The sequence below is a fragment of the Rousettus aegyptiacus genome, unplaced genomic scaffold (genome assembly GCF_014176215.1).
Source record: "Rousettus aegyptiacus isolate mRouAeg1 unplaced genomic scaffold, mRouAeg1.p scaffold_m13_p_7, whole genome shotgun sequence".
NCBI lineage: Eukaryota > Metazoa > Chordata > Mammalia > Chiroptera > Pteropodidae > Rousettus > Rousettus aegyptiacus.
The window spans coordinates 60,250,974-60,264,618 of NW_023416310.1; the positions used below are offsets into that span (position 1 = coordinate 60,250,974).

A 13,645-nucleotide genomic window follows, 5' to 3' on the forward strand; every position below is an offset into this window, starting at 1 on the left:
TTATGAGGAGAAAAGTGTAATGTTATTTACAGTCAATTGTAAAGCTGGCTTATGATCTTAGAGTAAGTTTCTGAACTACTGTTTTAGCACCTTCCAAGTTATTCCTTTCATAGTAGAGCGATCCTAACAGCAGGTTCTTAATCCAGGCAGAAGGTTCTTAATATTTCATATTTGAGAAGTGCATGTGACTTGCCAGTGTGCCTCTTTGCTTTGGTCAGCCAGCATGGGTTTTCTCTTCACTTTATTTACCCCTCTACGTTACATACTTAAATGACTTGGCTGGATTTCATTTACCCACCCCATTTTACAAAGAAAGACTATAGGGTTAAACTGGAATAATTCTTATGCCTCTCTCACTAATACACAATTGGTACTTTATTTTTTGATTATAGGTAAATTTACCCCACTTTATATTTCAGTTTCATAGAGGAGTGCAGGTTTAAAAATGCCATCGAGAATTCATAAAGATAAGTCCTAACTTCTTTTTATTTAGATATTTTACAGAGCCCTTGGAACTAGACCATTCTCTTAAGAAAACTGGTTGTTGGGGTGAGGTGGCAGAACCAACTTTTTATAATCACACTCAAACTTCATTATTAAAACACCAGGGTTCTGTCTTTTATGATTATTCTAGGGAGCAGAGCCAGAGGTGGGAAGCTAAACACCAGCCCGCCTTGCTGTGAGGGAGTTCACTGAAAAGCCATTCATGCTCATTGAGTTAATCAGCACCCACCCCAGTAGGCAGGAGTGGGCGCTGGTGACGCTAGAGTCGACAGGCTTGGGTTCGAGTCCTGCCTGTGCCGCTCATCCACTGCCCGCTCCCGGCAAAGTCCCTCAGCCTCAGGACTCATTTTCCTCAAATGTAAGTTTAGATACCAGGCCTTATGAAGGGAGGACATCATGTGAACTAGATGAGTTAGCATACATGAGTCATTTAATGTAACATGTGAGTACACAACTAGTTATCAGTAAATGTCAGTCGGCCTTAACCTGTTAGAAGCACACATGTACGCGTACCACTCCTGTATGTCATGGCAGTGTTGGATTTCTAGGTTTTAGTATAAAGATCTGAGGCTCAAATGCATTTCAGTTATCAAAGACAGTTTTACATGTTTTTATACACACAGGCAAGCATTGTTTACTGTTGTATGTAATAAATATTTTTAGCTGTTTTAGCACCATTGATCTCAGGCAACATTTGAAAGAAACCCAGGTTATTTGACGCCCCTTTTGGACTTCAGTGCAGGAGCTTAATGGATATCTTTGAGATGCAGCTAGTGTTTTCCATCTCAGTGGAACACATTTCCTCAATCTATATTTCATCTAGAATGGGAGTTTTTCTTAGGGCAAAAGTTGAAACGAAGTAAAAACAAACAAAAAAAGCCTCCAGAAGAGTCAGTGTAGCAAACCAGGGTGTGTTTATGACAGCAGTTACTGGAATCGGTTTCGGTGAAGAGTGCCGTCTGGCGGGAAGGAGGCAGGGGCGTGCATGGGGAAGGAGGGAGCCGCCCGAGTGAGTCCCCTGGGTCCTTGAAAACATGGTTGGAGCAGTTAAGGTCGATAGTGGCAAACTGGTCCTCACTCTTTAGGGTATTAGATTCAGCTGCTGCTATGTTAAATCCCTCAAAAGGTTGAGTCTTGAGCATGCAGGCCGCAGACGTCAAGTGGGAAAGCTCTCCAGGGCCAGCCCACTGAAACCCCGAGACTATAAGGTTTACCAGCAAAGCCAGCATACTCATCTCACCCACTTAACAGCCACAGTCTGCACGGTGCCTACAGGTTCTGGTAGAAGCCACCGTTTCCTATCAAGTACAGGCACTTGACGGCCTTACGTAGCTGAGAGAAAGGCAGCCTTTGACTGCTCCTCATTCTGTGTCCATGATGAGAAAGCTACAGGAATGATGTTTCTTATGTGGACTGCTTGTAAGGAGCAAGAGGCACACAGGCCATATTTGTTTGAGAAGATGTGGGTACTTGTGTTTGTTGCTAAGATAATCCCATAAAAGTGTAAGAAGGGGGTCTATGAAAGTTATTGAATAAAAATTTAACTGAAGTAGTAAAAGTAGGAATTATGAAAGAATTAGGGAAGCTGCATTTTCTTTTTTGGTCTCTGTTCAAAGTTATTTCGTGCTGAAAGGAGGGGCTTTCTTCTTAACTATAGCACTAAGATACCATATATTTTTAGAGCTTTTTTCCGAAGTCAGTGCTTTGTGGTATAACACTGCACATCCTGTGTGGTAGAAACATAAACAGAGCCATCAAATCAGCTCCGTTCTGTTTCACCGGCAGACTAGTAACCGATTGACTAGTAACCCTCGAGCTAGAAAACTTAGTGTTCAGAGCTTTGTTGTCGTTAACACATAGCCTACAAAGTCATGATAACAGTAAAACTCACAAAAAAAGTAAATGGGGAAAACCAAACCCTTATGTCTAACCTACCCTTTTTGAATTGCAAATTTCAGAGTAAATAGGTTGCTTGTGTCCTGAGGAGGTGAGCTATAGATTTGGCTTCTTTAGCTAAAACGGAATAAATGAGCTGTGAGAACGGAGCATTTTTGTCTTTTAGACCATCTGCATGCTAAATTTGGTTTTCTTCTTGTACCACCTCTTGTAAGAGACGTGCTTCTGGGCTTCCTTCCAGCTACAAGGTCATCAAGTAGCACCATGTGCCAGCAGGGTTTATCTTCTTGGGAAAGAAATGCTTTGAACTCAAAGCTCTGGTGATGGCAGAATTGGTTTATACTTGGGGTGGAGGTGGGATTTATCAACAGTTAGCAGTTTGTCACTGTGCGCTGGGAAAAGTAGGCAGTGTCCCAGGGCCAGACTTTAAACCCCACTCCTGCCCTTCGCTTTTCCCCTGGGATGTGTTTAGTTCAAATATACTATGGGATCTCCCACTGAAAGATAGATGTGTAGCGTGGGAAAGGAACCACCCTGCACGCAAATAGCACAAATTATAGCAGAGAAAGTGCAGATGGTCATCCACAGCGTATCTTCAAGGGGCAGCTAGAAAGAGTTGATGTTGCTCACGGGGATGGAGACTCGTTGGGACTGCGGGTGGGTACGCCTCTCTCCAGTGTCGCGGCTGATGTCTGCCTAGGGACGTGCACTGAGACGGACTCGTGTGTTCTAAATGCGGCACACAGAACCTTTCAGCACGTGTGCTTTCCCCTGAGGGCTGTGCTCTTGGTTATTCACTTACAGCAACACAGGACCTAAAATTCAAATCTGTCTTCTTATTCAGGGGCTGGCACATCTTCACATCCATCATGTGATTCACCGGGACATCAAGGGCCAGAATGTGTTGCTGACTGAGAATGCAGAGGTGAAACTTGGTATGTGATGGCTGTGCCACATGATCTCACACTTGTATTTGGCACAGACCAGCAACATTGCCCGCCTCATTTGTATTTAGCTAAAAGTTCAGTCTGTTACCAGTATTTTCTATTTAACATGTGAGAAATGGGCTTATTGCTTAGCCGGCTCCACCTCCCTTCCCCAGTGCTTCTCCCCTCTGCTCTATTCTCCATGTGGTAGACAGAATAATGTCTAAATCAGATCATGTCACTTTACTGCTTAAAGACCATTAACAGCTTCCTATTTCACTACATTTTTACTGTGGCCTATAAAAAGCCATAGCCCCTGCCACTTTCCAACCTCATTTTACGACCCTTCTATCTTCTTTTTCAGTCACTCATTCTTTGACGTCCTTGAGACTTGCCTGGGGCCTTCCTGCATACTCTTCCCCAGTTTTAAGGTTGCATTTTTTCCTCATCCTCAGAGGCCTTCCCTGACCCCTGGTCTGTGCTGAGTCCCACTGCTTGTTTCCTCTGTAATACTAATCACAATCTGTAATTCTCTTGCTATTTGTTTACTTATATTTCTGACTCCTTTACCAGAATATAAGTTCTAGGAGTGCAGCGGCTAAGATTGTTTTATTTGCAAAAAGATTCTTATCTAGCGTCCAGCACACTGCCTTGAATGTAGTAGGTACTCAATAAACGTATTTATAGGTGGATGGATGAAGCCTGGAGTGTCTTCCTGGAGAAGACTTTATAGTGATTCTTCTGTATTTCTGGTTTCCCATACCTGGATCTGAACTTGTTACCATTCTACTTTCATATCATGGTTCTGTCAGGTTTTAAAACAGAATTAGCATTGTTTCCTTCCACTAAAGCACCACACACACAAAAATTCTTTATGATTATAAGAATCTAATCCACCTTTCAAAAATCTTAGGCCTAGTAGTTAAGCTTTAAAAATAAGATCATTATGACTGCTGTCTTGCATAGTCTTGCATAGTGCCTGCATTCACTGGTCATCTGTGGAGGAACAGTCTGCCCAATCGGAAGATCCCCTCAAAGCTAAGATAGGAGGCCCTCATATTGTTCTCATTCCAAACCACTCAGCAAGTTTCGTGTGCTCCCTGCATTGGCTCCTTGGTGCTAGGCCTGTGACAGTCCCTCGGTACTCGCTTGCTGGTATATTACAGCTGTCCAGGTAGTAGTAACCTGCACCGACTGCCCGGCCTGTGTCTGTTTCAGGGGCATTGGGCATGTGTTTCTGCACCCTGACCAGGTGATTTTCTGAGGGTGTTCTGCAGACAGAAGTAATTTTAGCCCTCCATAGGCCCTCTGCACTCCTGCCAGTTGGAGGTAATGACAGTGTATCTAAGTGGCAGTGTCATTGAGCACCCCATTGCAGAACGTGGTCTTGCTGCCAGTTCTGCCTCCTATCCTTGAACTTCTCTGTAAACCGCCATCATCATTCACTTGGGTGGGATGTAGGAGTGAAGAGTCCACAGAAGTCCTGGGGACTGTGGGGGTATTTCCTAGTGCATGTGTGATTTAGCTTGACTCCATTTATTTAATTCAGTACTGTATTCTTTCCAGAAAACCTTTGTGGGTTTCTTCTCTTTCTGTGGTTAATGCTGCTTAAGATGCTAAGTCACATAGGCTCTCGGTCAGTTCTCCTGAAGTTGGGGCTTTCTGTGACCCGATCTTGATCTTGTTTATGCCGGCATGTTCCCTGAACCCACCGGAGGTCCGATTCATCCAGAAGTCCCCCTGGTGGTCGCTGTCAGGGAAGCTTGGGTTGGTGGCTGGGTCCAGGCCTCCCAGGAACCTCAGACTGGTAGAGGATGGTGCTGGCTTTGCACTAGAGAGTTGCTCTTTGTAGTTGTCACCTTGAGGAGGTTGCATGTCAACAAAGTATCACAGTTTTTGTTTACTCTGCAGACATCTCCTCCTCACATTTCTTGGTCTTGTACTGTACTTGTCTGTTAATCGTGTTCCACTTTCCTTCCCTCTCTCCCCCTCCCAGTGGATTTTGGTGTGAGCGCTCAGCTTGACAGGACGGTCGGCAGGAGAAATACGTTCATAGGCACGCCCTACTGGATGGCTCCTGAGGTCATCGCCTGTGATGAGAACCCAGATGCCACCTATGATTACAGAGTAAGAGGCGCCTGCTTGCTCAGCCTTCACTGGGTCCTTGCTGTTCCTGGGGGTGAGGGCTCTGCTTACAAATCCTGCACCCCTTGCCCCTTCCTGCCTCCTCAGTGGGAATGACATGGGCACCCTGGTGCAGGTACAGATTTGCCAGGATGGTATTTAGATGCTATCATCTTTCTGTTCGTTCTGCATCACCTGTCTTCTCCTTACTGAGTAAGTACTTTGTTGTGCATAGAACTTTTTGTCATGAGAAAATTCACTGCTTCTGCCCTGTTTGCTGTCCTCTTTAACTTGAGGACTATATTATAACCAGATATTTATTTTTTAAAAACAGTGTCAGAATGTATAGAAATAGTTTCATCTATGTGAAGTTTTAGTCCGGTTCTAGAGCATCCTGGCTTTGAGTTGGTACACAGTTATTAGAGTGACCTCTAGGGACTTGTATCAGTAATGCACTTTTTGATCCTGATGGAAAACCCATATTTGAGCATCAGGCTCAAGTTGAATATGTTAACGAAACTGTTAAAAAAAAATTTTCATTGACTTATTTAATGAGTCAGGGTAGTTAATGTACCTGATAATAATGTTGATAATTGAGTTTATAGCTTAATATTCTGCAGTGCATTTCAATATTTATTACAAACACCCAGTTAATGAAGCTCAATTTAAGCCCAGGGTACAGAGGGATTTTTATTTTGTGTTTTTATTTGCTAAAGTATTTTAAAATATGTTAGAAACTTTATGACTTTTCACTCTTTAACACATCCTTCTATATCTCCAAAATTTGAAAATGTTTTTCAACATACCAAAATTATCTTTGAACATAAGTAAATTAAAAATAATTTTAAAATACAAAATCCATACTTAGTCCTAGCTGGTTTACACCTGCTTTGTCCAAACTGGTATTCAATATAGGACAACACGTTGTATTTACTTGTTTGGCCGTTGAGTATCTTTTAATTGAGAGTAGTCCCCTGCCCCCTGCCCTTTTTTTTTTTTTATGACACTGACTTGCTGAAGAGGCAGTGTTCTACCCTCTGGGTTTGTCTTACCATTTCTCAATCTTAGCTTTACAATCTTTGTAACGTCAGTTAGCTTATTCCTGTGCACTGGACAGGCTCAGTTAGTATCAGGAAAAACCTTATCAAGATCACCTCAGAGGAGATGTGTGGTCGGCATTCACCACACAGGGAGCATGGAACATCTCTGCTTACCCTATCACCGATGCTGCTAAGATCAGTCAGTCACTAAGTTAAGGTGGTAAACCCCAACTTTGTACCCCTGTAGTAGAGAAAACTCCATAAAAATAAGGGGGACATTTGCGGGTCTACCCTTATTCTTGTAATCCAACATGTGTTTGAACTGGGTAACATAATTATAGGTTATTTAGAAAAACCTTAAACTGAGCAACTTTAAGTCATTCCTTTGTTAGGATAGCATATAAACAAAAGAACACTAATGATAGTAATCTTCCATTATCTACTTTTTAAAGGGCTCGTTTGGATCTTAAGAATTAGCTGGTAAACTTTTATTTATCACCCAGTGTTTTTTGAGAGCCCACCACATGTGAGTTGAAATTCCTGGGGTTCAAAGGTGAATCAAACAAAGATGCCTGCACTCATGGAACTTGTACTTGAGTGGGGAATAAAGTTAAAATTTGAATTTTAAAATTAATGCTTCAAAGGAATCAGAAGGAAAAGATTCTGCACGTGGAAAGGCACTTTACTTACCATTCATCCCTTTAAGTTTGAGGGGGTGTGAAAGAGACTTGGCAGCATGATGTGGATCAGCTTACTGTGGAAGATTTTACTAAACGAGTGCTTTCTAGCCTTTAAACTTTTAACATCTTAATTAGGTTTGAGATGTTAACGTAAAACATAAAAATAAGCATATATCTGGTCCAGGAATCTAAATTATTGAATGCGTCTCAAGGATGAAGAAGCATACTGAGCAGCAGAGCTTGCAGTAGGCAGTCCGAAGCTTTTACATGGACTAGCTCTAATTCTAATTAGCAAATTATCTTTATTTTATTATTCTTTTTGGTTTTTACTTCCTGAAACTTCCTTTCAGTTTATACGCCAAACAATGCATTTATATCATTTGCATGAATAACTAGCAATGGTAAACTAGTGGCCTAATAGCTGACATACTGCCCATGACATACTGTTCTGTTTTTGCAGAGTGACCTTTGGTCTTGTGGCATCACAGCCATTGAGATGGCAGAGGGCGCACCCCGTAAGTAACGTTCTTTCCTTTATAGCCCAGTTGTTATATATAACTTAAACTTAGTCTCAAGATTTCAAAAAGAACAGCTTCGTGGATAAAGCTGTTTCTGGTGGAGAAATCATAAATACAATGAAGTTTTAGATGTAAAAGAAACCCTGACATCTACTATTCCTTTTAGAGAGCTCTCTGAGGTCCGTAGGATACATTATTCTTTATTAAAGTTGTATTCTCGTGTAGATCTGAAATTATGGTGACATAAAATAATAGGCAGTGATTTTTCTTTTTACCATTTGAACTTTTTACCATATAGTGAAACCAGTCCTAACACAGGAAATTTTAAGTATCACTTGTGTTTTGACTTGACAAATAGAGGCAAATGTTTTTATCTTTAGAATCTTTTTTTGTATTAATTATGAAATTTGGCTTTGGCTTTGGATCAAATTAATGACAACTCCATAAAATTGATTTTTCGTTAGGGACAAGGTAGAATTGCATACAACAAAGGGAAAAACAGCATTTTCTGCTAGGCACCCCCCCCCCCCCAAATGCTATACACAAAGAATATAAAACTGGTACATAGTTGTCGCTGAATAAATTTTTGTTGAATGAATGGAAAAAAAAATTACCAACAGCTAAGAATTAGTTGCAACCCAGAAATGGACGTCTGTCTTGACCACCATATGTTCCCTCGTGGTAAACGCCGAGCAGCTGAGACGGGGAAGTGTTGCCCGATCCTTTATCTCAGTTTCCTTTCACAGTGGGAATAGTATTATCTTTTTCTTTGGCTCCTGTTTCTCAGCTGCCTTGTAAGATGCTTGTGAAGGTAAATAAACACACGAAAATGCACATCACCTATTGTACCATAACATTGTGTACTTGTGTACCTAACATGCCTTTGTTGGGCAAGTGATAAGAGTACAAACAGTAATTGCACAGAATTGAACGTTTCTGTTTTACTCTTAACAGTTTTGCTGTTTTTTTTAGTAATATCTATAACAATGAACAGTTGACACTCGCGGAGGGTTTAACCATGCTTACTGCCTTCCAAGCATTGTGCGAGGGCCTTTACAAGCGATGTCTCATTTAATCCTCACAACAACCCTGTGAAGTAACATTATTTTCATTGTAATCATAGAGATGGTTTAGAAGCCTAGGCTGTTCACTCTTTGAAGACTTTGAATCAGTATTTATCTTTGACCATGAAAACTCTCCAGTGTCTATCTAAAATTATATATTCTTCTTGTTGCTCCCATTCTCCTTTTTTTTTTTTTTTTTTTTTTTTTGCTGTGTTTAAATGGGGGAATTTAAGGTGTGCCTTAGGGCTCACGACTAGATGTTTAGACTGCTTGACATAAAGGATATCAACCAGATGATGGGACAGAGCATTTGATATTGCAAGTGAACCCTAGAGATCAAGAATGAGTAAAATAAGTGCCATACTGACACGACCGTCTCCTCTCCCCAGCTCTCTGTGACATGCATCCAATGAGAGCACTGTTTCTCATTCCCAGAAACCCTCCTCCCCGGCTGAAGTCAAAAAAATGGTAAGCTATGTATGGTTTTTGTTGTTGTTCTTTTCCTTTAAAAAAATATTGTTCTTTTTTTAGTTCTACTCTGAGACACAGTTCTGGCCATTCTAATTCACAAAGAACACAAGAGCCAGGGCCCCCACACCACCAGTTAAAAAGTGTATTGATTTTTTTTGTTTTGTTTTTACATGATAAATTCTCTTTGAATTACAAAATAGTGGTCAGCGGCTATGTGAAACATCGTAACATGGTTAAAGAAAACTTTTCTGTTTTACTATTTCAACACACTTTCACGTGTATATATTTCTAAACATTTTCACACTAAAAAACGAAGCTATATTGACTTACACTTCCTTAGGTGAAACAGGCTTTTAAAATTATGATGGCATTTACTGTAATTATTGCAAAGCTTTGAAGCTAGGTGTATCCTCTTTCATTCCAGAACACATTAAAGGGAGGGTCTGCTATCTGTGGGCCGCCATCTTTCTCCCTGCAGCTCCCATTTGTTTGCTAAACAAAAATCAGTCATGGAGGGGGTGATGATGACTTTCATTGACAAACGCTCTGAGACTTGCAGCAATGTGAGGAAAGGCTGGTTTGATTCAATTTCAGAATCTATAAGGGGGTAGGACAGTTGCTGTGTTTTCAGGCTGAGAAATTTGCCCACCTGTCTCTCTTGAGCTCTGAATCCTTTCCCATCAGTCTGGTAGCACTGAGTCTTCTCCAGCACATGGGAGAAGCTTTTCTTCTTTTCTGTTCCTGTTTCCCTGGACTCATCATCTTTCTTACTCATGCCAACCTGCCATGGTTTTCTTTTTCTTTTTCTTTCTGAAATTATTCTCACTCTAGTTTCCCAGATAGTGTTGTCTCTTCTCAGGTTCTTGACTCAAACTCTGAAATAGGCAGCAGCCCTCAAGTTTGAGCCTTCTCCTTTTCTGGGTTTTGTCCCCTCGCTGTTCTGTCTGATTTTTCCTCTTAGTTGCTCATCTTCTGATGTTCTGTACTTTTCTTTTCCCATCTGTGGGTATATATTCACACACACGTTTTCACTCTTGTTTCTCTCACACTTCTCCCTGTCCCTTACCGTCCTTTCCCCCAACACACTTCACTGTATTTTCCTTACCTTTCGTCTGCTGACAGGCTTTTTCTCATTATTTTTATATTGCCTTTAACCACATTCAAATCCAGATTACTGTGGTTGTCTCCAGTTTTGGAAGAGGCTTTTTAAGGCCATGCCATTGCAAAGATGTTAGCCCCAGTGGTGTCCTGCATTAAAACATGACAGCTGTGGGCATCCATGGGTGGCCAGCCCTAGGGGAACTAATGTATGTAGTAGACATCACCAGGGAGTGAGCCCTGGGGTAACACTTTATCTGGCTCAGGCCAAACTAAATACTTATTTTTCTCCATCAGATATTATTAAAAGGAGTTTATGCTCTGTTTTTAGAGTGCTTCCCAGTTTACGAGTCTTGTCAGCTGGCCCCACTCCGATGATTCTGCGCACTGCTTGCAGTTTGGGGTTAATCGCTGTGTGTGTAATACAGTGGTGTCACGAGACAGGTGCAGATAACAACGAGCTCTTCCTGTGTTCTCACACCGAAATTTCTCTGACTAAACCTGATTAGGTGCACTTTCATCTGTTCACACCGTTGCTGTCATTTTACCCAAGTTTTCTAAAGGGACAGGATGCTTACAGACATAAAGGCCTTCTTCCTGTGTGGATGCTATCTCCTGTCTGCCACGTGTGAGCTCCTGCTACTGCTTCTGCATCTTCAAAAGCTGATTGGTGACTGGTCACCTCATCTAGCAGAACACGATAATTGATTGTAAAGCATGTAATATCGTAGACCCTTGATTCCCAGTTCTTCATTTGTAGATATGGGATGTGAGAATCCCTTTGGCATCTTTTTAATTTAGGACTCCAGCCTCAAAGTTCCTGGTTTGTTACGTTCGAGGAGTGACCCAGGTATTTGTATTTTTAAGGAACTCCCGGAATAATCTTTGCAGGCATTGGAGATTGGGTGTCTCTGTGTTAGATGCAACTGCCTGGATTCCCCCAGGTTCCTCATTAACCATTGAATAATGTAACAGCCTCCCTAAATGATTTTGGGGCTCTTTCGTGAGCTGACCCTAACCTATATTTGTTCTTTTCCACTTTTCATACTAGCATCAGAAAACAATTCATTATTCCAAACACTAGTCTGGTTTGTTCATGTTGCCTTGTTCACTCTGGAATGATGGCCTGTCTCCATCTTTGGGATGTCCGAGGCCCTCCTTGTTCTCTGTGTGTCTCCCATTGTAGCAGCAGCAGCTCTTTTTCTTCCTCTGTAAGTTTTATGACATATCTGCTATTGTGTGTACATAAGTTTTCTCCACTTTATCTCCTGTATATATTTCTTATAGAACCTAGGATAAGCAAATGTAAATCATCGATCCATAAATATTTGTTGAATTGAAAAAAATAGTGTGTTTGAACAGAAATATAGGATAATGGATGTAATACTTAAAAGCAGTGATGTGATTGGAAACAACCGAACTAGTTTTCTAAATCACATTTTTAAAGATCAAATAACTCATTCATTCAACAAAAATTTATTACCTACCTTTTGTGGTCTGCCAGTGGCTAGTGTTGGGCATTACCGAAAAATTACTGACAAATGAAAAATAGGAACCAGTTTCTGACCTGTGTGCAGTCTGTTCTGTGCAGAAAGCCCTGGAAGAAAGGCTCCCCATTTGGGGTGCAGTGTTGCCGGGAAAGGCTTAGCAAAAGAGATGATGCCTGAGCTGGGTCTCAAAATATGCGATAGGCGAGAGTGTCTGAGCCAGTGCTGAGAGTAGAGGTCATCATGAGCCAGACACTGAGAAGCAGGCAAAAATCTAAGTGGGTGGTCAGGCAGTGACAGAGTCATTGCCCCCTCAGAGCTCTTTCCACCTGCGATAATAAGAGAAAAGTCGTCAGGTCATATGTGTGGTCCAGGCAGAGAACTGATAAATGAGCCAGTTGGAGACTCTGATTAAAATGTCACATTAATAAGTTCAAGAGCCCCAGCATTTGGTTTCTAACTCGGCTCCTTATTTCTGTGTCTGTCAATGTCTCCTGGCTTCCAGACATCTATCTGTCTGCCTTTGTTTTAGCAAAACCTGCCCTTCACCCCCTTACCTCCTCCACCCCTATGATTAAATGATTAATAAGCAACATTAGATTTAAGCCCAGTTCATTTATCCCGGACTCCTTCATGGCTGTCTGTGGTGTGTAGTTGGTGATACAGCGCGACTCTTAAACCGCGTGTGAGCCGTGCCCCTGGCCCCGCGCCCCGGACTCCTGTCTCTGCCCACATCACTGCCGTGCCCTCGCGGGGCATGCATGGCAGCCCAGAGCCCCTTCTTCATTTTCAGGCTCATACGTTACTGATGTTTTGGAGCCTTGCTCTTAGTGGTAGAAGTTTGATGATCTCTTTTACTTCCTCTTACAGGTCAAAGAAATTTTTTAGTTTTATAGAAGGATGCCTAGTGAAGAATTACATGCAACGGCCCTCCACCGAGCAGCTTTTGAAACACCCGTTTATAAGGGATCAGCCAAACGAAAGGCAAGTTAGAATCCAGCTCAAGGACCACATAGACCGAACCAGAAAGAAGCGGGGAGAGAAAGGTATTCAGCCTGTTTTCATTTTCACCTTTAAAACATTTTTGTGGGGGAGGGGTTTACCAACTAGAACAGGCCATTGCTTTCCCACCCGCAAGTGTGCGCTCACTCGGCTAGTGCCTCTGCCCTGCACAGCAGCAAGCAGCCTAGGCTCTGGCCTGGCTTCAGGCAGTGTCAACGAGCTGCATGGGTACTGCCGAGCTGACACCCCGCTTTACACAGGCATCGTGGCTGGTCGCCATGGCGGGACACTTGTTTTTTCTGTGCGTTTTCCTTCATTAGGGATGTTGTTTTCTGCATCTGTCACTCAGGGTTTATTCAGGATCGGCTGTGAACATTGTCCTCAGTGTGTTCACATGTTACTGTCCTGCTCCAGAATCCCCAGGGTTTCTTCCTGCTGTGCTCCACCTGACGACTCTTAACTGCTGCGCAGCATTAGCATGCGCTTAGGCTTGCGGACGGAGGTTGCTTTCTGTTCCCAGAATCTTGGTTTGATAGCTTTACATGTTCTGCGTCCACCTGCCTGGCGCGTCCTCTGTTTCCTTCCATCCCCCAAGGTGCAGATCCAGCTTCATCACCAGCTTCAGAAAAGCATCTTCTCTGAGGCCTCTAACCCTCATTAATCTTTCTGTTCTATGAATTCTTACAGTAACTTTACAGAACAACATCTGGATAACTGGGATCTCGTTAATGAATTTTTTTTTACACTAAAATTTCAAGGCTAAGGAAGAAATAAAAAAGAGCCGAATTCAAGGCAGTAGAAGGGTGGGTCACAGCCCTCTCTGGAGGTCTGCACT

General features: G+C 42.2%; 1 protein-coding gene across 40 annotated transcripts in view; it reads left to right on the forward strand.

The window, feature by feature from the left end:
• Window positions 1–13,645, forward strand: part of MAP4K4 (mitogen-activated protein kinase kinase kinase kinase 4) — a 173,148-nt gene that overhangs the window by 107,635 nt on the left and 51,868 nt on the right. For 39 of the 40 annotated variants that reach the window (XM_036224528.1, XM_036224517.1, XM_036224529.1 and 36 more), the window contains exons 6-10: window positions 3,245–3,335; window positions 5,323–5,453; window positions 7,631–7,685; window positions 9,142–9,220; window positions 12,679–12,854. In XM_036224528.1, the coding sequence (XP_036080421.1) occupies window positions 3,245–3,335; window positions 5,323–5,453; window positions 7,631–7,685; window positions 9,142–9,220; window positions 12,679–12,854 (532 nt within the window). Of the gene's footprint in view, window positions 1–3,244; window positions 3,336–5,322; window positions 5,454–7,624; window positions 7,686–9,141; window positions 9,221–12,678; window positions 12,855–13,645 lie in introns of those variants that run through there. The other variant, XM_036224556.1, reaches the window with a different exon arrangement.